At 55.6% G+C, this 27953-nt stretch overlaps 1 protein-coding gene across 2 annotated transcripts; it reads right to left on the bottom strand.

Moving 5' to 3' along the window:
* Positions 1–10050: 10050 nt before the first annotated feature.
* PHF23 (PHD finger protein 23) lies at positions 10051–25843 on the bottom strand. Of its 2 annotated transcripts, none has more exons than XM_083167991.1 (5): positions 25642–25843; positions 19450–19481; positions 18466–18561; positions 15116–15536; positions 10051–10489 (listed from the first exon to the last, which is right to left on the bottom strand). In XM_083167991.1, the coding sequence occupies exons 1-5, from the start codon at positions 25676–25678 to the stop codon at positions 10287–10289; spliced, it is 789 nt and encodes a 262-aa protein (XP_083024117.1). In that variant the 5' UTR covers positions 25679–25843; the 3' UTR covers positions 10051–10286. The 2 variants fall into 2 exon arrangements, with proteins under 2 accessions (XP_083024117.1, XP_083024116.1); XM_083167990.1 differs by having other exon boundaries at positions 18466–18564; positions 25642–25841.
* Positions 25844–27953: the final 2110 nt, after the last annotated feature.

Genomic DNA, 27953 nt, shown 5'->3' with positions numbered 1-27953 from the left:
GCCACTATACCCCCAGATCCTTCCAGTATACCCCCATATAATACTCCCTGTGCCCCCATCCTGCCCCATACCCCCAGATCCTGCCCCCCTGTGCCCCATCCTGCTAGTATACCCCCATATAATACTCTCTGTGCCCCATCCTGCCAGTATACCCCCAGATCCTGCCCCCTGTGCCCCATCCTGCTAGTATACCCCCATATAATACTCCCCGTGCCCCCATCCTGCCAGTATACCCCCATATAATACTCCCTGCGCCCCATCCTGCCAGTATTCCGCCATATAATACTTCCTGTGCCCCCATCCTGCCCTTATACCCCCAGATCCTGCCCTCTGTGCCCCCATTCTGCCAGTATACCCCCATATTATACTCCCTGTGCCCCCATCCTGCCCGTATACCCCTAGATCCTGTGCCCCATCCTGCCAGTATTCCGCCATATAATACTTCCTGTGCCCCCATCCTGCCCTTATACCCCCAGATCCTGCCCTCTGTGCCCCCATTCTGCCAGTATACCCCCATATTATACTCCCTGTGCCCCCATCCTGCCCGTATACCCCTAGATCCTGTGCCCCATCCTGCCAGTATTCCGCCATATAATACTTCCTGTGCCCCCATCCTGCCCTTATACCCCCAGATCCGGCCCCCTGTGCCCCCATCCTGCCCTTATACCCCCAGATCACACTTGGCGACTTTGGAAAAAGTATTTCAGGGACATTGCAAAGGAGGCACCAGAATTGGGGTGGCACCTACAAGCGCGGTCGTGCACTACTACAGCTGAGAGGCGCATTATAAAATGACTGACATCTAAATGCAGATGAGCCCAAAGCAGCTGGTGACATCTACTGGACTCGCTGCCACGGATGTTTCCTGTATTGTGCTTTACCGGTGGCTCCATATAAGTGGCCAGGAGAAACCTTATTTAATATGTGTAGTCATAGGGATTATTGGGGCAGATGTATTATAGCGGAGCGAACACTTCCTGCTTCGCCTCATTAGCGCGGCCAAGCAGGAGGGGAGACCGACGCCGAAGCAGGGGGGGGGACAGTAACTCCTCCCTCCGGCGATGTCCCCTCCTGGAGACAGGAAACTGATGCGCTGTCTCCTTTCCCCCGGGCGGCTCGCTGCTCACGCGAGATCCCCAGCGCAGCCCACAGCTAACAGCAGGGACAGCGCTGCCCCTGCTGTTTAGATAGGGCTTCGCCAGCCTGATGCTGGCGAAGCCAAAAGTGGCAGTGGGCGGAACGGTCAGCGATGCTGATCATTCATACATTCAACCTGCTATCATTTAGATAGCAACGCCGATATGGACAGGGGCACATAGCACCCCTGTCCTGTACCGGGTTGGGATCATTTGGTCTATTGCATTATGGTCGAAAGTCATTAGGTCGAATCCATTAGGTCGACATGCTAAAAGGTCGACATGACTCTAGGTCGACATGGGAAAAGGTCGACATGGTTCTAGGTCGAAAGGTCATTAGTTCGACAGGTCATTAGTTCGACAAGGTCATTAGTTCGACATTGTCTATGTCGACATTCACAAGGTCGACATGGGGTTTTTCACTGTTTTTTTACCTGAATGTCAACACAGTCGACATGGAAACAGTTTAAAGTGCACTGCATCCCCTCGCATCGCTCGCTGCGCTCGCAATGCGTCGGGCACGGTGCCTCGCTACGCTCGGCACACTATTTTATTCTCCCACCACGCCCTAGTGGATGGTAGGGCATGAAATACCGCCTGTCGGCACATGTTGGCTCAAAAAACAGTGAAAAACTCCATGTCGACCTTGTGAATGTCGACATAGACAATGTCGAACTAATGACCTTGTCGAACTAATGACCTGTCGAACTAATGACCTTTCGAACTAGAATCATGTCGACCTTTTCCCATGTCGACCTAGAGTCATGTCGACCTTTTAGCATGTCGACCTAATGGATTCGACCTAATGACTGTCGACCATAATGCAGTAGACCAAATGACCGCATCCCCCTGTATCACATCCCGGCTGCTTCATACATGGGGGAGAAGGGGTATCAGTGCACATAGCGTGCGCTGATACCCCTTCTCCCCCATAACAAACGTTCATACATCTGCCCCCATTATAAGTAATGCTGGCAAATGGTATTGATGATTCCATTTGAATATATATAGCTCCTCCTAAAAATGTAACAGTGTAATGTGGGCTAGGTGACATGAGGGAGATTGCTAGACTAATGAGGGAGAGAGGTAGATTGCTGCTATGTCAGGGAGTCTCCTGCAGAATGCAGGAGGGGAGCTAACTATGATATAACAGTGTAATGTGGGCTAGGTGACATGAGGGAGATTGCTAGACTAATGAGGTAGAGAGGGAGCTTGCTGCTATGTCAGGGAGTCTCCTGCAGAATGCAGGAGGGGAGGTAACTATGGTGTAACAGTGTAATGTGGGCTAGGTGACATGAGGGAGATTGCTAGACTAATGAGGGAGAGAGGGAGATTGCTGCTATGTCAGGGAGTCTCCTGCAGGATGCAGGAGGGGAGGTAACTATGATGTACAGTGTAATGTGGGCTAGGTGACATGAGGGAGATTGCTAGACTATTGAGGGAGAGAGGGAGATTGCTGCTATGTCAGGGAGTCTCCTGCAGAATGCAGAATGGGAGGGAACTATGATGTAACAGTGTAATGTGGGCTAGGTGACATGAGGGAGACTGTTAGATTAATGAGGGAGAGATGGAGATTGCTGCTATGTCAGGGAGTCTCCTGCAGAATGCAGGAGGGGAGGTAACTATGATGTAACAGTGTAATGTGGGCTAGGTGACATGAGGGAGATTGCTAGACTAATGATGGAGAGGGGGAGATTGCTGCTATGTCAGGGAGTCTCCTGCAGAATGCAGGAGGGGAGGTAACTATGATGTAACAGTGTAATGTGGGCTAGGTGACATGAGGGAGATTGCTAGACTAATGATGGAAAGGGGGAGATTGCTGCTATGTCAGGGAGTCTCCTGCAGAATGCAGGAGGGGAGGTAACTATGATGTAACAGTGTAATGTGGGCTAGGTGACATGAGGGAGATTGCTAGACTAATGAGGGGGATTGCTAGACTAATGATGGAGAGGGGGAGATTGCTGCTATGTCAGGGAGTCTCCTGCAGAATGCAGGAGGGGAGGTAACTATGATGTAACAGTGTAATGTGGGCTAGGTGACATGAGGGAGATTGCTAGACTAATGTGGGGGATTGCTAGACTAATGATGGAGAGAGGGAGATTGCTGCTATGTTAGGGAGTCTCCTGCAGAATGCAGGAGGGGAGGTAAATATGATGTAACAGTGTAATGTGGGCTAGGTGACATGTGGGAGATTGCTAGACTAATGAGGGAGAGGGGGAGATTGCTGCTATTTCAGGGAGTCTCCTGCAGAATGCAGGAGGGGAGGTAACTATGATGTAACAGTGTAATGTGGGCTAGGTGAAATGAGGGAGATTGCTAGACTAATGAGGGGGATTGCTAGACTAATGATGGAGAGGGGGAGATTGCTGCTATGTCAGGGAGTCTCCTGCAGAATGCAGGAGGGGAGGTAACTATGATGTAACAGTGTAATGTGGGCTAGGTGACATGAGGGAGATTGCTAGACTAATGAGGGAGAGAGGGAGATTGCTGCTATGTCAGGGAGTCTCCTGCAGAATGCAGGAGGGGAGGTAACTATGATGTAACAGTGTAATGTGGGCTAGGTGACATGAGGGAGATCGCTAGACTAATGAGGGATAGAGGGAGATTGCTGCTATGTCAGGGAGTCTCCTGCAGAATGCAGGAGGGGAGGTAACTATGATGTAACAGTGTAATGAGGGCTAGGTGACATGAGGGAGATTGCTAGACTAATGAGGGAGAGAGGGAGATTGCTGCTATGTCAGGGAGTCTCCTGCAGAATGCAGGAGGGGAGGTAACTATGATGTAACAGTGTAATGTGGGCTAGGTGACATGAGGGAGATTGCTAGACTAATGAGGGAGAGAGGGAGATTGCTGCTATGTCAGGGAGTCTCTTGCAGAATGTAGGAGGGGAGGTAACTATAATGTAACAGTATAATGTGGGCTAGGTGACATGAGGGAGATTGTTAGACTAATGAGGGAGAGAGGGAGATTGCTGCTATGCCAGGGAGTCTCCTGCAGAATGCCGGAGGGGAGGTAACTATGATGTAACAGTGTAATGTGGGCTAGGTGACATGAGGGAGATTGCTAGACTAATGAGGGAGAGAGGGAGATTGCTGCTATGTCAGGGAGTCTCCTGCAGAATGCAGGAGGGGAGGTAACTATGATGTAACAGTGTAATGTGGGCTAGGTGACATGAGGGAGATTGCTAGACTAATGCGGGAGAGAGGGAGATTGCTGCTATGTCAGGGAGTCTCCTGCAGAATGCAGGAGGGTAGGTAACTATGATGTAACAGTGTAATGTGGGCTAGGTGACATGAGGGAGATTGCTAGAAGTGACCTCATGCAGCGGGAAGTGACCTCATGCAGCGCTGGTAAAATGGCGGGGATCTAGTGCGAACCAGGTGCCCCGCTACCGGCGCTGCTGCCCACACCTGTATCCCTGGTGGTCCAGCAGGAGCGGGTGGTGGACCTGCCGTCCGCTTGCTATCGCAGTCCGGCGGTCCCCCGTGCCAGGCTGTTACTTGGCTATTGAGTTACCTTGTAATCAGTGGCCCCTGGTGCCCGGCTGTGGTATCCCGAGTTCCCTGGGGACCGCTGCGGTCACACACTGATGCGTGGTGCTGCAACCGCCGGGCCTGGGTGATGGAGCAGCAGCGCAGGCATCAGATAGACCCCCTGCACTATAGTAAGGCCGCATAGAGCAGCCCCTCTGTAAGGTGCATGTTGGCTTCTGCCAGCACCAAGAAAACGCGAGTTATGGTGGATCTACCTCAGGTGAACTCTCTTTCTTTGAGGTTCATGGGACCCACAGGGGACATCGGGGTTGTAGGCGGATCCAGAGGCCCGTGGCACCAATCAACAAAGCTCTTAGGTTTCCCAGGATGCACGGCTCCTCTCCCCTATAACCCCGCCTCCAAGCTCAGCTCCTCAGTTTTTGTTAGCCAGCCAATAGCAGGAAGCGGAGTGGAGACAAGGACACAGCAATGCACTCACACCTACAGAGAGTGAACAAGGCGGTGGTAGCAGTCACGTCTTGTGCATCACCCAGGATTACCTCAGGACAACCTAAGGGAGGGAGCCCTGTGGGTCACATGATCCTCGAAGAAAGAGATTTAACACCTAAGGTAGGTCTACCATAACTCTCGTTTTCTTCTTCGGGTTTCATGGTTCCTTGAGGTTGACATCGGGGATGTCCAAAAGCAGTATTTAAGAGAGGGTACCCGCCTGAGGTGTCAGTAGAACTCAACGACCAAAGGAAGCATCCTGAAAGGGGAACGTGTCAAAAGCATAGAACTTGGTGAATGTATGAACAGATGACCACGTTGCAGCCTTGCACAATTGTTCGGCAGATGCCCCAGGGCGAGCCACCCATGATGGACCCACCGATCTGGTGGAATGTGCATGAATTGGTAAAGCTTGATGGTAGGCTTGCTGTATTACCATACAGATCCAGCGAGCAATTGTTTGTTTACTCGCAGGCCAGCCCTTCTTGTGAAACCCATACAGAACAAACAGAGCATCTGATTTTCTAATGGAAACCGTGCGATCCAGGTATATGGAGAAGGCCCTAACAACATCCAGAGAACGTTCCTCTGATGTCAATGCCTCCGAATAGAATGCAGGAACCACTATTTCCTGGTTAATGTGGAACCTGGACACAACCTTAGGCAGGTGGGAAGCCTTCGTTCTCAATACTGCTCTATCCGGATGAAATATTAATAACGGAGGACGGCAGGACAGGGCAGACAAATCCGACATGTGTCCAGCAGACGCTATGGCCAGAAGAAAAACTGTTTTAACCGTTAGCCACTTGTGTTCTACTGTGGCAACGGCTCAAAGGGAGGTTTACCTAAGGACTTCAGTACCAGGGAAAGATCCCATGGAGTGGTTGGAGGTACATAAGGTGGTTGTATATGAATCACCCCCTGGATGAAAGTTTGTATATCTGGGAGGTCTGCTATCTTCCCCTGGAACCAGAAGAAAAGGACCGAGATATGTACTTTCAGGGAAGCTAATCAAAGCCCCAAATCCAATCCTCTTTGCAGAAAGGCAAACACTTTTGTATTGTATTTGCGGGTTGCACACTGAGAAATAGGTGTGCCATACCCAGTATTAAATCCGTGCAGATGCCGGTTTACGGGCATTGAGCATGGTTTGAATTACTTTAGTAGAGAAACCTTCTCCCTTAATTCAAGCACCATGTCGTCAAAGACAGAGGCGCTGAAGGTCGGAGGTGTAGACAATGGTGACTGAATGGACAGCTGTTGTAGATCCACGTACCAGTGAGGTTGAGGCCAGGCCGGAGCTATCGGAATGAGATCCACGCCTTCTGGTTGGAATTTTCTGATTACCCTGGGTATCATGAATATCAGGGGAAATACAAATGGAAGTTGAAAGTTCCATTGAACTTACAGATCATCTGTGAAGTTGGCTTGAGGATCGCTGGACCACGACCCGTACACTGATATTTCGTAGTTGTGTCAGAACGCCATGAGATCCACACCTGGGAGGCCCCAGCGGCTCACCAGGAGGGAGAAGACGTCTGGGTGGAGCGACCACTCCCCCGGATGAACGTCTTGGGGACTTAGGCAGTCTGCCTCCCAGGTTAAGACTCTCGGTATGAATACCGCCGACAGAGCCAGAAGATGTTGTTCTGCCCATGTTAGACTCTTGGACACCTCCCACATGGCTGCCGCATCAGCGAGTGCCCCCTAACGATTTATGTAGGCCACTGCGGTGGCGTTGTCGGACCTGACTTGCACAGGTTTTCCTTGAAGAAGATCCTGTGAGCGAATCAGAGCATTGTAAACTGCCCGAAGCCCCAGGACATTGGTGGATAGGCGTGTTTCTGGTATGGACCATACGCCTTGTAAGGATCGGGATTCTACTACCGCCCCCCAGCCTCCTAGGCTGGCGTCAGTAGTGAGAAGTATCCAGTTTGTGAACCAGAACGGCCGTCCCTGGACTAGGTGATCTGTTTGTAACCACCACTGCAGGGACACCTGAACCTCTGGCGTCCGGATGTGCTGGTGTTGTCCGTCACACTTTTGAAGTGGGCGGTCCTCGTAGCGTCGTGGCGCTATAGTTTGGGCTTCTGTCGGAAGAGGCGTATCCTCTGTTGCAGATTTTGACATTTGTCCTGTGGCAGAAATAATCTCTGTACCTGAGAGTCCAGAAGAGCTCCCAGGTGGAGTATTCGCTGTGACGGTGTTAGGGAGGATTTGTCCCAATTGAGGAGCCAACCGTGCCGATGGAGAACCGCGATTGTTGTCTGCAAGTATAAGACTACTGGAGAATTGGCGACCAGGAGCAAATCATCCAGATATGGGGAGATTCTGATGTCCTGTTGATGGAGACAGTGCCGCCATGACTTTGGAGAACACCCGAGGTGCTGTGGCCACTCCAAATGGGAGGGCCTGACATTGAAAGTGATGGGACCTGATGGCGAACCGGAGAAACCTCTGATGTGAGGGAAGAATGGGTACGAGTAGCTATGTATCCCGTATATCTAGTGAGACCATGTAGTCTCCCGGTTCTAATGCCAGAACTATTGTTCTCAGTGTTCCTTCCGGCACTTTGACAAACCTGTTGAGTGCTTTTAGGTTTGGAATGGGCCGGTATGTCCCGTTCGTTTCTGAACCAGAAACAGGTTTGAGTAAAAACCCATCCCTAGTAGAATGTAACAGATACGTTATTATCTGGACCAGATGTTGCGCTTTTTGGGGATTTTGTGGGAGGCCCATACAAAAGAACATTTTGTGGGGGGGTCCTTCTGAATGAGATTGCGTATCCCTGTGACAGAACTTCTCTCACCCAGGCGTCTGTCGCTGTGGTGACTGAGCCACTCCTGTTGGAAGAGTAGAAGTCTGCCTCCCACCTTGGGATTCCCCTGCGGGATTCCCCTGCGGGACCCCCCCCCCCCTTGCAGCAGGTTTATCTGGTTGGGACGGGGGCTGTCTAGTGGCGCAGGCCTGTTTGGGCTTAGGTTTGGAGGGCTTTGCAGTAGCTGTGGAGTGAGGGAAGGGTTGGCCTTTCGCTTTACCTTGGGGACGTAAGGACAGAAAAGTAGTAGTTTTAGGCCTTTGCGGGAGAGCAGAAGGGAGCTCAGCTGTTTTTGCTGCCGCCGAAGAAACAATTTTATTTTGTTCTTCTCCAAATAAGACGTCACCTTTAAAGGGTGACAATTCCAGTGTCTATTTGGACTCTACGTCAGCCCTCCAAGGTTGTAACCAAAGAATACAACGTGCCAAAATACAATTTGCAGACGCCTTTGCAGCCAGAGCGCCTGCAGCGGACATTGCCTCCATGATATACAGTGTCGCCTGCTTGATATGAGATACACACAGCTTCTCATCTTGTGATGCATCGAGAGGCAGCTCATCCTCCATAACCTGGAGCCACAGCAATATAGCCCCTGCTGCCCAGGTTGCAGCCGCCGTTGGTCTGTGGGCTACTCCTGTCAGCGTGAAATAGCCTGAAGGGAGTGTTCCAAGCATCTATCCGTAGGGTCCTTCAGGGAGGATCCCGTGGTGACAGGAAGCACCAACGACCAGACTAGGCGGGTTACATGTGAAGCAACTGGGGGAGGGGACACAGATTACATCGGTTTTGTGCTCTCACAGAGCCTTACCTGTCCCCATGTGCCCGGCCACACTGTCAGTGTGTTGGCGTCTGGCGGTGCTAGGCGCTGGTCTCCTTCTCCACAGAGTACCCCTCTTGACCCGGGTCGTGAGGGAGTTCCGGCGCCGGCAAGGTGAGGGAGGATGACAGTGTAAAATGTAGCTTCTGTGGGATTGCCTCCCTGAGGTAATCACTGCTGAATAAAAAGGTGCTCCAGCTTCCTGCTGGCACCAACAAAAACTGAGGAGCTGAGCTTGGAGGCGGGGTTATAGGGGAGAGGAGCCATGCATCCTGGGAAAGGTAAGAGCTTCGCTGATTGGTGCCACAGTCCTCTGGATCCACCTACAACCCCGATGTCCCCTGTGGGAACCATGAAACCCGAAGAAAAAAATGGAGCTTTCTGGCTAGAGGCGGGGTAGAGGAGGGGAGGAGCCTGGTCTGACTGGGAGGCAGGAAGAAGTTTAACCTTTCAGGTGCTGGAATGCTTTCTCTGCCACTCCACTACCCAGAATTAGCCCTGTGGCCCCTAACGTGTCTCGAAGAATAAATGTTCTACAGTGGGCCTTACAGCTGCTGTAGAACTACACAGACCCTGCCACTGTTTTAGCCTGCACTAATAGTGATGCTGGCAGGGCATGCTGGTAAGTGTAGTGCAACTATACTATAAGTGCAATACCACAGCTCTAAGGGGGGGGGGGGGAAGCATACCACAGCATGACCCCCATTGTCTGCACTGCTGGACCTATCCAGTACAGAGACATTGAACGCGCGGGGTCACCGGTATCTATCAGCTTAGTGATTAAATCCGATCTACCACCAAAGAATCCAAATAGGGGAAAGTTCTTGATCGGGTTATAATGTAGACGTATGGAAGGCGCACCACCCGGAGAGGGACTGGCAGCAGAGGAGGGGGCATTGCCAATAACTAATAGGTCTGAGAGAACGCAGCAGTGTTCGGACACCCGATACCCTGGCAAGCCGCCGGGACCTTCCGTTGTGATGGATCGCATGCCATCCCTGCTTCCCGCCTCCCTCCCAGGACGGGTGGTCAGACGGGCAGCAGGTCCGACCATGCGGTCGGGTCTGATGCACACGGGACCGCGCATCGGACCCGACAGCATGTCAGGGAGAGGCGATTTGGTCCGATTTAATGGGCCAATTGGTCACAATCGGCCAAAGTCGGACCAAATCGCCTCAGTGTATGGGCACCTTTACCCCGATGCCCTATCCCGCTACATTGCATTACAGGACGTAATAACCCCTTACCTGGCACAGCTCACACGCCCTGGGGTGTCAGTGACACAGGAACCAGCACTGCTATACACAAAGTAACTTTTATTTCTGGGATAGAAACAGGAATTATTACAGGGAGGGCAGAAAAAAAATAAACTTTCTGTCCACTATTTACACAAGAATGAGCAGAACCCTAATGATCTGTACACAGGCGTGCGCCCAGCGCTCTGCAGGGGACGCCGCGCCGCCATCCTGCTCACCACCCTCCTCCCCATTGTCTGCACTCAGTCCAAGTCTGATCGGGGGAGCTCTGGGGTGTCAGGGTTCCTCTTTGGGCCCTGTGCTGCCCCCGTTCCTTCCTTCTCTGCACTTCTGGCAGTAATAGATGTCGGGGACGTTACTCTTCCGGATCTTCGCACAGGAGAGGTGAACCCACGTACAGCAAATGTTGCACTCAATCATCGGACGTCCAGCAAACGGCTTCTCGCAGTAACACGTAACCAGGTCCCAGGAGTCGTCTCCTGCAGCGGGAGAGAAACAATTAGATGGGAAGGTGGAGAAGGCCGCGCGGCGGGGTGCTGAGCAACGGACACGGGGAGAAGGCCGCGCGGCGGGGTGCTGAGCAACGGACACGGGGAGAAGGCCGAGCGGCGGGGTGCTGAGCAACGGACACGGGGAGAAGGCCGCGCGGCGGGGTGCTGAGCAACGGACACGGGGAGAAGGCCGAGCGGCGGGGTGCTGAGCAACGGACACGGGGAGAAGGCCGCGCGGCGGGGTGCTGAGCAACGGACATGGGGAGAAGGCCGCGCGGCGGGGTGCTGAGCAACGGACACGGGGAGAAGGCCGCGCGGCGGGGTGCTGAGCAACGGACACGGGGAGAAGGCCGCACAGCGGGGTGCTGAGCAACGGACACGGGGAGAAGGCCGCGCGGCGGGGTGCCGAGCAACGGACACGGGGAGAAGGCCGAGCGGCGGGGTGCTGAGCAACGGACACGGGGAGAAGGCCGCGCGCTGAGCAACCATCACAGGGAGAAGACCGTGCACCATGGTACGGGGCGCCAGGAAACAGACACAGGGAGAAGGCAACGCGCCGGGGGACCGAGCAACAGACAGTCACAGGGAGAAAGCCACATGGCGGGGTGCTGAGCAATGGACACGGGGAGAAGGCCGCGCGCTGAGTAACCATCACAGGGAGAAGACCGTGCACTGTGGTACGGGGCTCCAGGAAACAGACACAGGGAGAAGGCAACGCACCGGGGGACCGAGCAACGGACACAGGCAGAAGGCCAAGCGGCAGAGGACGGGGCACTGAGCAACTGTCACGGAGAGAAGACCGCGCACTGAGCAACCGACACGGGGAGAAGGCTGCGCGCTGAGCAACCATCACAGGGAGAAGGCCAAGCGGCAGAGGACAGGGCGGAAGGAAACAGACACAGGAAGAATGCCGCACGGCAGGGTGCTGAGCAACGGACATGGGGAGAAGGCTGCTCACTGTGCAATCATCACAGGGAGAAGACCGTGGTACGGGGTGCCAGGAAACCGACACGGGGAGAAGGCTGCGTGCTGAGTAACCAACACAGGGAGAAGACCGTGCACCGTGGTACGGGGCGCCAGGAAACCGACACAGGGAGAAGGCAAAGCGCCGGGGGGCCGAGCAACGGACACGGAGAGAAGACCGCGCACTGAGCAACGGACACGGGGGGAAGACCGAGCAGCAGAGGAGGGGGGAGCTGAGCAACCGTCACGGAGAGAAGACCGCGCGCTGAGCAACCGACACGGGGAGAAGCCGGGGGATGCACTGAAACTAGAGGGAGGAAGATTCAGGGGAAATGCGAGGAAGAATTTTTTCACAGAAAGAGTAGTAGATAAGTGGAATAGCCTCCCAACAGAGGTGGTAGACGCAAATACAGTAGTACAATTTAAACATGCTTGGGATAAGCATATTGATATCCTTACAAAAAAATAAGGATCAAATATGGTTTGAGGTAACATGTTTAAAAAAAGGGGCAGACTAGATGGGCCAAGTGGTTCTTATCTGCCGTCAAATTCTATGTTTCTATGTTTCTATGGATGGAGCAACAGACACGGGGAGAAGACAGCGCGCCGGGGGGCCGAGCAACAGACACGGGGAGAAGACAGTGCGCCGGGGGGGCGAGCAACAGACACGGGGAGAAGACAGCGCACCGGGGGACCGAGCAACAGATACGGGGAGAAGGCCGAGCGCTGAGCAACCGTCACAGGGAGAAGGCCGTGCACCGTGGTACGGGGTGCCGAGCAACCGGCACGGGGAGAAGACAGCGCAGCGGGGCGCCAAGCAACCGGCACGGGGAGAAGACCGTGCGCCGGGGGCCCTGAGCAACGGACACGGGGAGAAGACTGAGCGGCAGAGGACGGGGCGCTGAGCAATTGTCACGGAGAAAAGACTGCATAGCGGGGTACATGGCACGAGCTACTGACACGGGGAGGAGAAGACAGCACGCCGGGGGTCCGAGCAACCGTCACAGGGAGAAGATCGTGCACCGGGGGACCGAGCAACGGACACGGGGGGGGAGGCCATGCAGCTGGGCGCTGAGCAACCGACAAGGGGAGAAGACCGAGCAGCAGAGGACGGGGCGCTGAGCAACTGTCACGGAGAGAAGGCCGCGCAGCAACCGGCACTGGCAGAAATCCACGCGCCGGGGGGGGGGGGGCAAGCAACGGACACGTGGAGAAGGCCGAGCGGCAGAGGACGGGGCGCTGAGCAACTGTCACGGAGAGAAGACCGCATAGCGGGGTACGAGCAACCGACACGGGAAGAAGCTCTCACGCCAGGTGACCGAACAATGGACATGGAGAGAAGGCCGCACGCGGGGGACCGAGCAACGGACACGGGGAGGAGACCGAGCGGCAGAGGACGGGGCGCTGAGCAACTGTCACAGAGACAAGACTGCATATCGGGATACGTGGCATGAGCAACCGACACAGGAAGAAGACGCGCGCCGGGGGACCGAGAAACGGAGAAAGACACGCAGCAACCGACACGGGGAAAAGGCAGAGCGGCAGAGGACGGGCGATGAGCAACTGTTGCGGAGAGAAGACCTCTCAGCGGGGTATGGGGCACCGGGCAATGGACATGGGAAGAAGCCCGCGCAGTGGGGGACCAAGCAACAGACACTGGGAGAAGGCCGTGAGCTGAGCAATGGACATGGGGAGCAGACCGAGTGGTGGGGCGCTGAGCAACCAACACGGCGAAAAGACTGCGTGGCGGGGGACCGATACGGTGAGAAGACAACACGCCGGTGGACAGGGGGCGCAGAGCAACTTACACAGGAGACAGGGCGCAGTCAGTAAGGAAGAGCAGTATGCATGTAATGCCGCATGGAAGCATTTGTGTAGTATGCGGGTAATGCCACACGGCAGCGCTGGTGTATTATGCGGGTAATGCAGCATGGTAACGGTGTAGTACGTGGGTAATGCCGCACGGCAGCGTTGGTGTAATACCGCACGGCAGCATTGGTGTAGTACGTGGGTAAAGCCGCACGGCAGCGTTGGTATAGTACGTGGGTAAAGCCGCACGGCAGCGTTGGTATAGTACGTGGGTAATGCTGCATGGCAGCATTGGTGTATTACGTGTGTAATACCGCACGGCAGCATTGGTGTAGTACGTGGGTAATGCCGCATGGTAGCGTTGGTGTAATACCGCACGGCAGCGTTGGGGTAGCGTTGGTGTAATACCGCACGGCAGCGTTGGTGTAATAACGCACGGCAGCATTGGTGTAATACGTGGGTAATGCCGCACGGCAGCGGTGGGGTATTATGCGGGTAATGCAGCATGGTAACGGTGTAGTACGTGGGTAATGCTGCACGGCAGCGTTGGTGTAGTACGTGGGTAATGCCGCACGGCAGCATTGGTGTAGTACGTGGGTAATGCCGCACGGCAGCGTTGGTGTAGTACGTGGGTAATGCCGCACGGCAGCGTTGGTGTAATACCGCACGGCAGCATTGGTGTAATACCGCACGGCAGCATTGGTGTAGTACGTGGGTAAAGCCGCATGGCAGCGTTGGTGTAATACCGCACGGCAGCGTTGGTGTAGTACGTGGGTAATGCCGCACGGCAGCGGTGGAGTAATGCCGCACGGCAGCGTTGGTGTAGTAGCGCACGGCAGCGTTGGTGTAGTACGTGGGTAATGGCGCACGGCAGCGCTGGTGTATTATGCGGGTAATGCAGCATGGTAACGGTGTAGTACGTGGGTAATGCTGCACGGCAGCGTTGGTGTAGTACGTGGGTAATACCGCACGGCAGCGTTTGTGTAGTACGTGGGTAATACCGCACGGCAGCGTTGGTGTAGTACGTGGGTAATACCGCACGGCAGCATTGGTGTAGTACGTGGGTAATGCCGCATGGTAGCGTTGGTGTAATACCGCACGGCAGCGTTGGGTAAAGCCGCACGGCAGCGTTGGTGTAATACCGCACGGCAGCGTTGGTGTAGTACGTGGGTAATACCGCACGGCGGCGTTGGTGTAGTACGTGGGTAATGCCGCACGGCAGCGTTGGTGTAATACCGCACGGCAGCGTTGGTGTAATACCGCACGGCAGCATTGGTGTAGTACGTTGGTAATGCCACACGGCAGCGGTGGGGTAATGCCGCACGGCAGCGTTGGTGTAGTACGTGGGTAATGGCGCACGGCAGCGGTGGGGTAATGCCGCACGGCAGCGTTGGTGTAGTACGTGGGTAATACCGCACGGCAGCATTTGTGTAGTACGTGGGTAATGCCGCATGGTAGCGTTGGTGTAATACCGCACGGCAGCGTTGGTGTAGTATATGGGTAAAGCCGCACGGCAGTGTTGGTGTAATACCGCACGGCAGCGTTGGTGTAGTACGTGGGTACTGCCGCACGGCAGCGTTGGTGTAATACCGCACGGCAGCGTTGGTGTAATACCGCACGGCAGCGTTGGTGTAATACCGCACGGCAGCGTTGGTGTAGTACGTGGGTAATGCCGCACGGCAGCGTTGGTGTAGTACCGCACGGCAGCGTTGGTGTAGTACGTGGGTAATGGCGCACGGCAGCGTTGGTGTAGTAGTGCACGGCAGCATCTCTGTACTACAGACGTACAGTCTGGGAAGGGTTCAGGAAGCAGAGAGCTGTTCTGGGCATTATAGACCTCACCTGATTCCACCATGATGTCTTCATCCATCACCTGCGTATCGGCGTCACTAGAGCTGCCGCCACCATCCCGACTACTTTCTGCACTTGGAGGAGGCTGAGGTGCAGCTTGGGACACTAAGGGTCTCTCTCCCCTATCCTCATCGTCAGTGTCTGTATCACTCAGCCTCATCCCAGCACCCACTCTGTGCCTCTGCCTCCTCTTCCTCCGACTGCTCCTCTTCACACGGGAATGTTCTCCTTTCCGTTTACTGCTGCTCCCCGCCCCCCCGTGACTCTTTGCCTTCATCACAAAGGTTTGGATAGTGCTGAGGTCAGAGGTTGCTGGCGCCATGGTACCGCGGGGGGCGTCCGGAGATTCGCAGCTGTCGCTTTCCTCCGTCCGATGAGGGGAAGTGGAACTGGGGGGAGTCCATGACCTCTCCTAATGGTATAAGACATACACAGAATTATTCACACTGTGACACAGGATATGCCACAATGACAACGCATCAGTACTAGGCCGAGTCGCCTTATTGGCAAGTGAGTGACCTAAATAGAACCTATATACAACTGTCTACATGAGGCCGCACCAGTGACCTATGTATACAGAACTGGGCACAGTATCTAGATGAGGCCGCACCAATGACCTATACAGAACTGGGCACAGTATGTAGACGAGGCCGCACCAGTGAACTATACAGAACCGGGCACAGTATCTAGACGAGGCCGCACCAGTGACCTATACAGAACCGGGCACAGTATCTAGATGAGGCTGTACCAGTGACCTATACAGAACCGGGCACAGTATATAGATGAGGCCGTACCAGTGACCTATACAGAACCGGGCACAGTATCTAGACGAGGCCGCACCAGTGAACTATACAGAACCGGGCACAGTATCTAGATGAGGCCGCACCAGTGACCTACACAGAACCGGGCACAGTATCTAGATGAGGCCGCACCAGTGACCTATACAGAACCGGGCACAGTATCTAGATGAGGCTGTACCAGTGACCTATACAGAACCGGGCACAGTATATAGATGAGGCCGTACCAGTGACCTATACAGAACCGGGCACAGTATCTAGACGAGGCCGCACCAGTGACCTATACAGAACCGGGCACAGTATCTAGATGAGGCCGTACCAGTGACCTATACAGAACTGGGCACATTATCTAGATGAGGCCGCACCAGTGACCTATACAGAACTGGGCACAGTATCTAGATGAGGCCGCACCAGTGACCTATACAGAACCGGGCACAGTATCTAGATGAGGCCGCACCAGTGACCTATACAGAACTGGGCACAGTATCTAGATGAGGCCGCACCAGTGACCTATACAGAACCGGGCACAGTATCTAGATGAGGCCGCACCAGTGACCTATACAGAACTGGGCACAGTATCTAGATGAGGCCGCACCAGTGACCCTTACAGAACCAGGCACAGTATCTAGATGACGCCGCACCAGTGACCTATACAGAACTGGGCACAGTATCTAGATGACGCCGCACCAGTGACCTATACAGAACCGGGCACAGTATATAGATGAGGCCGTACCAGTGACCTATACAGAACTGGGCACAGTATGTAGACGAGGCCGCACCAGTGAACTATACAGAACCGGGCACAGTATCTAGACGAGGCCGCACCAGTGACCTATACAGAACCGGGCACAGTATCTAGATGAGGCCGCACCAGTGACCTATACAGAACCGGGCACAGTATCTAGATGAGGCCGCACCAGTGACCTATACAGAACTGGGCACATTATCTAGATGAGGCCGTACCAGTGACCTATACAGAACCGGGCACAGTATATAGATGAGGCCGTACCAGTGACCTATACAGAACCGGGCACAGTATCTAGACGAGGCCGCACCAGTGACCTATACAGAACCGGGCACAGTATCTAGATGAGGCCGTACCAGTGACCTATACAGAACTGGGCACATTATCTAGATGAGGCCGTACCAGTGACCTATACAGAACCGGGCACAGTATATAGATGAGGCCGTACCAGTGACCTATACAGAACCGGGCACAGTATCTAGACGAGGCCGCACCAGTGACCTATACAGAACCGGGCACAGTATCTAGATGAGGCCGCACCAGTGACCCTTACAGAACCAGGCACAGTATCTAGATGACGCCGCACCAGTGACCTATACAGAACTGGGCACAGTATCTAGATGAGGCCGCACCAGTGACCTATACAGAACCGGGCACAGTATCTAGACGAGGCCGCACCAGTGACCTATACAGAACCGGGCACAGTATCTAGATGAGGCTGTACCAGTGACCTATACAGAACCGGGCACAGTATCTAGATGAGGCCGCACCAGTGACCTATACAGGACTGGGCACAGTATCTAGATGAGGCCGCACCAGTGACCTATACAGAACCGGGCACAGTATCTAGATGAGGCCGCACCAGTGACCTATACAGAACCGGGCACAGTATCTAGATGAGACCGCACCAGTGACCTATACAGAACCGGGCACAGTATCTAGATGAGGCCGCACCAGTGACCTATACAGAACCGGGCACAGTATCTAGATGAGGCCGCACCAGTGACCTATACAGAACCGGGCACAGTATCTAGATGAGGCCGCACCAGTGACCTATACAGAACCGGGCACAGTATCTAGATGAGGCTGCACCAGTGACCTATACAGAACTGGGCACAGTATATAGATGAGGCCGCACCAGTGACCTATACAGAACTGGGCGCAGTATCTAGATGAGGCCGCACCAGTGACCCATACAGAACTGGGCACAGTATCTAGAGGAGGCCGCACCAGTTGTATTATTACTTCTCGCTGCTGCTGACCTTCTCCCTATGCACCAAGCATCTGACCTACCATCCTCATTGCTGTTACATTGCCGATCTGCCTTTATGTCACCTGTAGTAGGGACGCCTAGATCCCTCTCCTCCTCAGTACTTCCCAATATAACTCCATTAATACTATACTATATACTGTCCCTCCAGTACCATACTAAAGAGCAATGGTCCCAGTACAGATCCCTGGGGGGTGCCCTACTGGTAACGTTACCCTCCAATGAGTAGTCTCCAGTTACTACAAATGCAGCAGGTTCTTGTCCATTTAATCATCTTTTTTGAGGTGCGGAGTTCATGCAGCCATGTACTAAAATCTGACCACTATGCTAGACACACCCAAACTGGGAGGGACTCGCGGGCCACACCCACCAAACTGGGAGGGACTCGTGGGCCACACCCACCAAACTGGGAGGGCCTCGCGGGCCACACCCACCAAACTGGGAGGGCCTCGCGGGCCACACCCACCAAACTGGGAGGGCCTCGCGGGCCACACCCACCAAACTGGGAGGGGCTGTAATAGGCACTCACCTCCTTGGTAGCTGCAGGGATGTAGCCAGCGTATGCGAGAACGAAGGAGCAGAACCTGTTGAAGTCTTCGACTGTCCGAGAACGTTTCTGCGGGGGCTGCTGTGCAAATAACAAGTCACCATTACCTGCGCAGCACTTCCATAGCACAACCGATTTGTCACCCACCCACACGTACCTCACCCGTACCTACTCCCCACAGCCCACACGCACCCCTACTCCCCGCACCCCACCTACTCCCCACAGCCCACCCGCACCTACTCCCCGCAGCCCACCCGCACCCCTACTCCCCGCAGCCCACCCGCACCCCTACTCCCCACCCCTACTCCCCGCAGCCCACCCGCACCCCTACTCCCTGCAGCCCACCCGCACCCCTACTCCCCGCAGCCCACCCGCACCCCTACTCCCCGCAGCCCACCCGTACGTCACGCACACCTACTCCCCGCAGCCCACCTACTCCCCACAGCCCACCCGCACCCCTACTCCCCGCAGCCCACCCGCACCCCTACTCCCCACAGCCCACCTACTCCCCACAGCCCACCCGCACCCCTACTCCCCGCAGCCCACCCGCACCCACTCCACGCAGCCCACCCGCACATCACGCACACCTACTCCCCGCAGCCCACCCGCACCCCTACTCCCCGCAGCCCACCCGCACCCCTACTCCCCGCAGCCCACCCGCACGTCACGCACACCTACTATCTGCACCCCTACTCCCCGCCGCGCACCCACAAGTCACCCGCAGCCCACCCGCACCTATTCCCCACAGCCCACCCGCACGTCACACACACACCTACTACCCGAACCTACTCCCCGCAGCCCACCCACACGTCACATGCACCTACTCCCCGCAGCCCACCCGCACACACACACACACACTCCCCGCAGCCCACCCGCACGTCACACACACCTACTCCCCGCAGCCCACCCACACGTCACACGAACCTACTCCCCGCAGCCCACCCATGTACCCCACAGCACCCTTACCTGTGGCACAGACTTCAGACTTAGTGTTGGATCTGAAAGAGAAAAATTTCACATTAACCTGTGTCCGCAACACCCTCGATCTGTAACGTAAGGGGGAGAACGTGGTAACACATAACACCCCCCGATCTGTAACGTAAGGGGGAGAACGTGGTAACACATAACACCCCTCGATCTGTAACGTAAGGGGGAGAACGTGGTAACACATAACACCCCTCGATCTGTAACGTAAGGGGGAGAACGTGGTAACACATAACACCCCCCGATCTGTAACGTAAGGGGGAGAACGTGGTAACACATAACACCCCCCGATCTGTAACGTAAGGAGGAAAACGTGGTAACACATAACACCCCCGATCTGTAACGTAAGGGGGAGAACGTGGTAACACATAACACCCCCCGGTCTATAACGTAAGGGGCAGAACGTGGTAACACATAACACCCCCCCCCGATCTGTAACGTAAGGGGGAGAACGTGGTAACACATAACACCCCCCGATCTGTAACGTAAGGGGGAGAACGTGGTAACACATAACACCCCCGATCTGTAACGTAAGGGGGAGAACGTGGTAACACATAACACCCCCCGATCTGTAACGTAAGGGGGAGAACGTGGTAACACAACACCCCCCCATCTGTAACATAAGGGGGAGAACGTGGTAACACATAACACCCCCCGATCTGTAACATAAGGGGGAGAACGTGGTAACACATAACACCCTCGATCTGTAACGTAAGGAGGAGAACGTGGTAACACATAACACCCCCCGATCTGTAACATAAGGGGGAGAACGTGGTAACACAACACCCCCCCATCTGTAACGTAAGGGGGAGAACGTGGTAACACAACACCCCCCGATCTGTAACATAAGGGGGAGAACGTGGTAACACATAACACCCCCCGATCTGTAACGTAAGGGGGAGAACGTGGTAACACATAACACCCTCGATCTGTAACGTAAGGAGGAGAACGTGGTAACACATAACACCCCCGATCTGTAACGTAAGGGGGAGAACGTGGTAACACAACACCCCCCCATCTGTAACATAAGGGGGAGAACGTGGTAACACATAACACCCCCCGATCTGTAACATAAGGGGGAGAACGTGGTAACACATAACACCCTCGATCTGTAACGTAAGGAGGAGAACGTGGTAACACATAACACCCCCCGATCTGTAACATAAGGGGGAGAACGTGGTTACACATAACACCCCCCGATCTGTAACGTAAGGGGGAGAACGTGGTAACACATAACACCCCCCCCCCCCCCCGATCTGTAACGTAAGGGGGAGAACGTGGTTACACATAACACCCCCCGATCTGTAACGTAAGGGGGAGAACGTGGTAACACATAACACCCCCCGATCTATAACATAAGGGGGAGAACGTGGTTACACATAACACCCCCCGATCTGTAACGTAAGGGGGAGAACGTGGTAACACATAACACCCCCCGATCTGTAACATGAGGGGGAGAACGTGGTACACATAACACCCCCCCCCCCCCCGATCTGTAACGTAAGGGGGAGAACGTGGTAACACACAACACCCACCGATCTGTAACGTAAGGGGGAGAACGTGGTAACACATAACACCCCCGATCTGTAACGTAAGGGGGAGAACGTGGTAACACATAACACCCCCCGATCTGTATCGTAAGGGGGAGAACGTGGTAACACACAACACCCCCCGATCTGTAACGTAAGGGGGAGAACGTGGTAACACATAACACCCCCGATCTGTAACGTAAGGGGGAGAACGTGGTAACACATAACACCCCCCCATCTGTAACGTAAGGGGGAGAACGTTGTAACACCTAACACCCCCCGATCTGTAACGTAAGGGGGAGAACGTGGTAACACATAACACCCCTGATCTGTAACATAAGGGGGAGAACATGGTAACACATAACACCCCCCGATCTGTAACGTAAGGGGGAGAACGTGGTAACACAACACCCCCCGATCTGTAACGTAAGGGGGAGAACGTGGTAACACATAACACCCCTGATCTGTAACATAAGGGGGAGAACATGGTAACACATAACACCCCCCGATCTGTAACGTAAGGGGGAGAACGTGGTAACACAACACCCCCCGATCTGTAACGTAAGGGGGAGAACGTGGTAACACAACACCCCCCGATCTGTAACGTAAGGGGGAGAACGTGGTAACACATAACACCCCCCGATCTGTAACATAAGGGGGAGAACGTGGTTACACATAACACCCCCCGATCTGTAACGTAAGGGGGAGAACGTGGTAACACATAACACCCCCCGATCTGTAACATGAGGGGGAGAACGTGGTACACATAACACCCCCCGATCTGTAACATGAGGGGGAGAATGTGGTACACATAACACCCCCCCCCCCCCCGATCTGTAACGTAAGGGGGAGAACGTGGTAACACATAACACAACCCCCCCCCCCCCCGATCTGTAACGTAAGGGGGAGAACGTGGTAACACATAACACCCCCGATCTGTAACGTAAGGGGGAGAACGTGGTAACACATAACACCCCCCGATCTGTAACGTAAGGGGGAGAACGTGGTAACACAACACCCCCCCATCTGTAACATAAGGGGGAGAACGTGGTAACACATAACACCCCCCGATCTGTAACATAAGGGGGAGAACGTGGTAACACATAACACCCTCGATCTGTAACGTAAGGAGGAGAACGTGGCAACACATAACACCCCCGATCTGTAACGTAAGGGGGAGAATGTGGTTACACATAACACCCCCCGATCTGTAACGTAAGGGGGAGAACGTGGTAACACATAACACCCCCCGATCTGTAACATGAGGGGGAGAACGTGGTACACATAACACCCCCCGATCTGTAACGTAAGGGGGAGAACGTGGTAACACATAACACCCCCCGATCTGTAACGTAAGGGGGAGAACGTGGTAACACATAACACCCCCCCCCCCCCCGATCTGTAACGTAAGGGGGAGAACGTGGTAACACCTAACACCCCCCGATCTGTAACGTAAGGGGGAGAACGTGGTAACACATAACACCCCTGATCTGTAACATAAGGGGGAGAACATGGTAACACATAACACCCCCCGATCTGTAACGTAAGGGGGAGAACGTGGTAACACAACACCCCCCGATCTGTAACGTAAGGGGGAGAACGTGGTAACACATAACACCCCCCGATCTGTAACATAAGGGGGAGAACGTGGTTACACATAACACCCCCCGATCTGTAACGTAAGGGGGAGAACGTGGTAACACATAACACCCCCGATCTGTAACGTAAGGGGGAGAACGTGGTAACACATAACACCCCCCGATCTGTAACGTAAGGGGGAGAACGTGGTAACACAACACCCCCCGATCTGTAACGTAAGGGGGAGAACGTGGTAACACATAACACCCCCCGATCTGTAACGTAAGGGGGAGAACGTGGTAACACATAACACCCCCCGATCTGTAACATAAGGGGGAGAACGTGGTAACACAACACCCCCCGATCTGTAACGTAAGGGGGAGAACGTGGTAACACATAACACCCCCGATCTGTAACGTAAGGGGGAGAACGTGGTAACACATAACACCCCCCGATCTGTAACATGAGGGGGAGAACGTGGTAACACATAACACAACCCCCCCCCCCGATCTGTAACGTAAGGGGGAGAACGTGGTAACACATAACACAACCCCCCCCCCGATCTGTAACGTAAGGGGGAGAACGTGGTAACACATAACACCCCCCGATCTGTAACGTAAGGGGGAGAACGTGGTAACACATAACACCCCCGATCTGTAACGTAAGGGGGAGAACGTGGTAACACATAACACCCCCCGATCTGTAACATGAGGGGGAGAACGTGGTAACACATAACACAACCCCCCCCCCGATCTGTAACGTAAGGGGGAGAACGTGGTAACACATAACACAACCCCCCCCCCCGATCTGTAACGTAAGGGGGAGAACGTGGTAACACATAACACCCCCGATCTGTAACGTAAGGGGGAGAACGTGGTAACACATAACACCCCCCGATCTGTAACGTAAGGGGGAGAACGTGGTAACACAACACCCCCCGATCTGTAACGTAAGGGGGAGAACGTGGTTACACATAACACCCCCCGATCTGTAACGTAAGGGGGAGAACGTGGTAACACATAACACCCCCCGATCTGTAACATAAGGGGGAGAACGTGGTAACACAACACCCCCCGATCTGTAACGTAAGGGGGAGAACGTGGTTACACATAACACCCCCCGATCTGTAACGTAAGGGGGAGAACGTGGTAACACATAACACCCCCCGATCTGTAACATGAGGGGGAGAACGTGGTACACATAACACCCCCCGATCTGTAACATGAGGGGGAGAACGTGGTAACACATAACACAACCCCCCCCGATCTGTAACGTAAGGGGGAGAACGTGGTAACACATAACACAACCCCCCCCCCCCCGATCTGTAACGTAAGGGGGAGAACGTGGTAACACATAACACCCCCCGATCTGTAACGTAAGGGGGAGAACGTGGTAACACAACACCCCCCCATCTGTAACATAAGGGGGAGAACGTGGTAACACATAACACCCCCCGATCTGTAACATAAGGGGGAGAACGTGGTAACACATAACACCCCCCAATCTGTAACGTAAGGGGGAGAACGTGGTAACACATAACACCCCCCGATCTGTAACGTGAGGGGGAGAACGTGGCAACACATAACACCCCCCCGATCTGTAACATGAGGTAACACATAAAACCCCCCCACCCCCCAATCTGAAACACACAGAGGCCCCGGCAGCCTCCACATCACACACAGGGGCCCCGGCAGCCTCCACATCACACACACACAGGGGCCCCGGCAGCCTCCACATCACACACACACAGGGGCCCCGGCAGCCTCCACATCACACACAGGGGCCCCGGCAGCCTCCACATCACACACACACAGGGGCCCCGGCAGCCTCCACATCATACACACAGGGGCCCCGGCAGCCTCCACATCATACACACAGGGGCCCCGGCAGCCTCCACATCACACACACACAGGGGCCCCGGCAGCCTCCACATCACACACACACAGGGGCCTCGGCAGCCTCCACATCACACACACACAGGGGCCCCGGCAGCCTCCACATCACACACACACAGGGGCCCCGGCAGCCTCCACATCACACACACACAGGGGCCCCGGCAGCCTCCACATCACACACAGGGGCCCCGGCAGCCTCCACATCATACACACAGGGGCCCCGGCAGCCTCCACATCACACACACACAGGGGCCCCGGCAGCCTCCACATCACACACACACAGGGGCCCCGGCAGCCTCCACATCACACACACACAGGGGCCCCGGCAGCCTCCACATCACACACACACAGGGGCCTCGGCAGCCTCCACATCACACACACACAGGGGCCCCGGCAGCCTCCACATCACACACAGGGGCCCCGGCAGCCTCCACATCACACACAGGGGCCCCGGCAGCCTCCACATCACACACAGGGGCCCCGGCAGCCTCCACATCACACACAGGGGCCCCGGCAGCCTCCACATCATACACACAGGGGCCCCGGCAGCCTCCACATCACACACACACAGGGGCCCCGGCAGCCTCCACATCACACACACACAGGGGCCCCGGCAGCCTCCACATCACACACACACACAGGGGCCCCGGCAGCCTCCACATCACACACACACACAGGGGCCCCGGCAGCCTCCACATCACACACACACACAGGGGCCCCGGCAGCCTCCACATCACACACACACAGGGGCCCCGGCAGCCTCCACATCACACACACACAGGGGCCCCGGCAGCCTCCACATCACACACACACACAGGGGCCCCGGCAGCCTCCACATCACACACACACAGGGGCCCCGGCAGCTTCCACATCACACACACACAGGGGCCCCGGCAGCCTCCACATCACACACACACAGGGGCCCCGGCAGCCTCCACATCACACACACACAGGGGCCCCGGCAGCTTCCACATCACACACACACAGGGGCCCCGGCAGCTTCCACATCACACACACACAGGGGCCCCGGCAGCTTCCACATCACACACACACAGGGGCCCCGGCAGCCTCCACATCACACACACACAGGGGCCCCGGCAGCTTCCACATCACACACACACAGGGGCCCCGGCAGCCTCCTCATCTCTCCCCCCGTCTCTCCGGCCTCCTACCTTCGGCGCTATCCTCCCCCATGGCAGCCTCCAGCATGTCGGGCTCCTGGGGCCCCTCCGGGGGCCAGACACCGATCTCCGTCACTACCCCCTCCCGCCGCTCCGGCCGCCGCACTGCCTGCTGGGAGCTGTAGTTCGTAAGACGCGGGCAGACCACGCCCACTACCGGGGAAATGGACTACAGCTCCCAGAAAACATTGCGGCTGCGATGGCAAGGACCGCTGAGTCGTTGGGGGACGCATGCGCAGAGACATGTTGTGGCGCGTCACCCGCTGCATGCCGGGAGATCATACGTCACCTTTACCTCATGTGTCAGGTGACCCGCTCCAGTCCCGGCAGCGCCCGGCGCTCTATATATGTGTGAGGCCAGATCATAGTGGGTAACGGGACCGGTCCCTCCAGGCGCTGTGACTCCGCCCACTCACTAGGCCAGATCATAGTGGGTAACAGGACCGGTCCCTCCAGGCGCTGTGACTCCGCCCACTCACTACACATAGGCCAGATCATAGTGGGTAACAGGACCGGTCCCTCCAGGCGCTGTGACTCCGCCCACTCACTACACATAGGCTAGATCATAGTGGGTAACAGGACCGGTCCCTCCAGGCGCTGTGACTCCGCCCACTCACTACACATAGGCCAGATCATAGTGGGTAACAGGACCGGTCCCTCCCGGCGCTGTGACTCCGCCCACTCACTACACATAGGCCAGATCATAGTGGGTAACAGGACCGGTCCCTCCAGGCGCTGTGACTCCGCCCACTCACTACACATAGGCCAGATCATAGTGGGTAACAGGACCGGTCCCTCCAGGCGCTGTGACTCCGCCCACTCAGTACACATAGGCCAGATCATAGTGGGCAACAGGACCGGTCCCTCCAGGCGCTGTGACTCCGCCCACTCACTACACATAGGCCAGATCATAGTGGGCAACAGGACCGGTCCCTCCAGGCGCTGTGACTCCGCCCACTCACTACACATAGGCCAGATCATAGTGGGCAACAGGACCGGTCCCTCCAGGCGCTGTGACTCCGCCCACTCACTACACATAGGCCAGATCATAGTGGGCAACAGGACCGGTCCCTCCAGGCGCTGTGACTCCGCCCACTCACTACACATAGGCCAGATCATAGTGGGCAACAGGACCGGTCCCTCCAGGCGCTGTGACTCCGCCCACTCACTACACATAGGAGAGATCATAGTGGGTAACAGGACCGGTCCCTCCAGGCGCTGTGACTCCGCCCACTCACTACACATAGGTCAGATCATAGTGGGCAACAGGACCGGTCCCTCCAGGCGCTGTGACTCCGCCCACTCACTACACATAGGAGAGATCATAGTGGGCAACAGGACCGGCCCCTCCAGGCGCTGTGACTCCGCCCACTCACTACACATAGGAGAGATCATAGTGGGTAACAGGACCGGGCCCTCCAGGCGCTGTGACTCCGCCCACTCACTACACATAGGCCAGATCATAGTGGGCAACAGGACCGGTCCCTCCAGGCGCTGTGACTCCGCCCACTCACTACACACAGGCCAGATCCTAGTGGGTAACAGGACCGGTCCCTCCCGGCGCTGTGACTCCGCCCACTCACTACACATAGGCCAGATCATAGTGGGTAACAGGACCGGTCCCTCCAGGCGCTGTGACTCCGCCCACTCACTACACACAGGCCAGATCATAGTGGGTAACAGGACCGGTCCCTCCAGGCGCTGTGACTCCGCCCACTCACTACACACAGGCCAGATCATAGTGGGTAACAGGACCGGTCCCTCCAGGCGCTGTGACTCCGCCCACTCACTACACATAGGCCAGATCATAGTGGGCAACAGGACCGGTCCCTCCAGGCGCTGTGACTCCGCCCACTCACTACACATAGGCCAGATCATAGTGGGTAACAGGACCGGTCCCTCCAGGCGCTGTGACTCCGCCCACTCACTACACACAGGCCAGATCCTAGTGGGTAACAGGACCGGTCCCTCCCGGCGCTGTGACTCCGCCCACTCACTACACATAGGCCAGATCATAGTGGGTAACAGGACCGGTCCCTCCCGGCGCTGTGACTCCGCCCACTCACTACACATAGGCCAGATCATAGTGGGTAACGGGACCGGGCCCTCCAGGCGCTGTGACTCCGCCCACTCACTACACATAGGCCAGATCATAGTGGGCAACAGGACCGGTCCCTCCAGGCGCTGTGACTCCGCCCACTCACTACACATAGGCCAGATCATAGTGGGTAACGGGACCGGGCCCTCCCGGCGCTGTGACTCCTCCCACTCACTACACATAGGCCAGATCATAGTGGGTAACA

Source organism: Crinia signifera, unplaced genomic scaffold (genome assembly GCF_055691185.1).
Source record: "Crinia signifera unplaced genomic scaffold, ASM5569118v1 HAP2_SCAFFOLD_151, whole genome shotgun sequence".
In the NCBI taxonomy this organism is placed as follows: Eukaryota; Metazoa; Chordata; class Amphibia; order Anura; family Myobatrachidae; genus Crinia; species Crinia signifera.
This window is presented reverse-complemented; position numbering and strand designations above follow the sequence as displayed.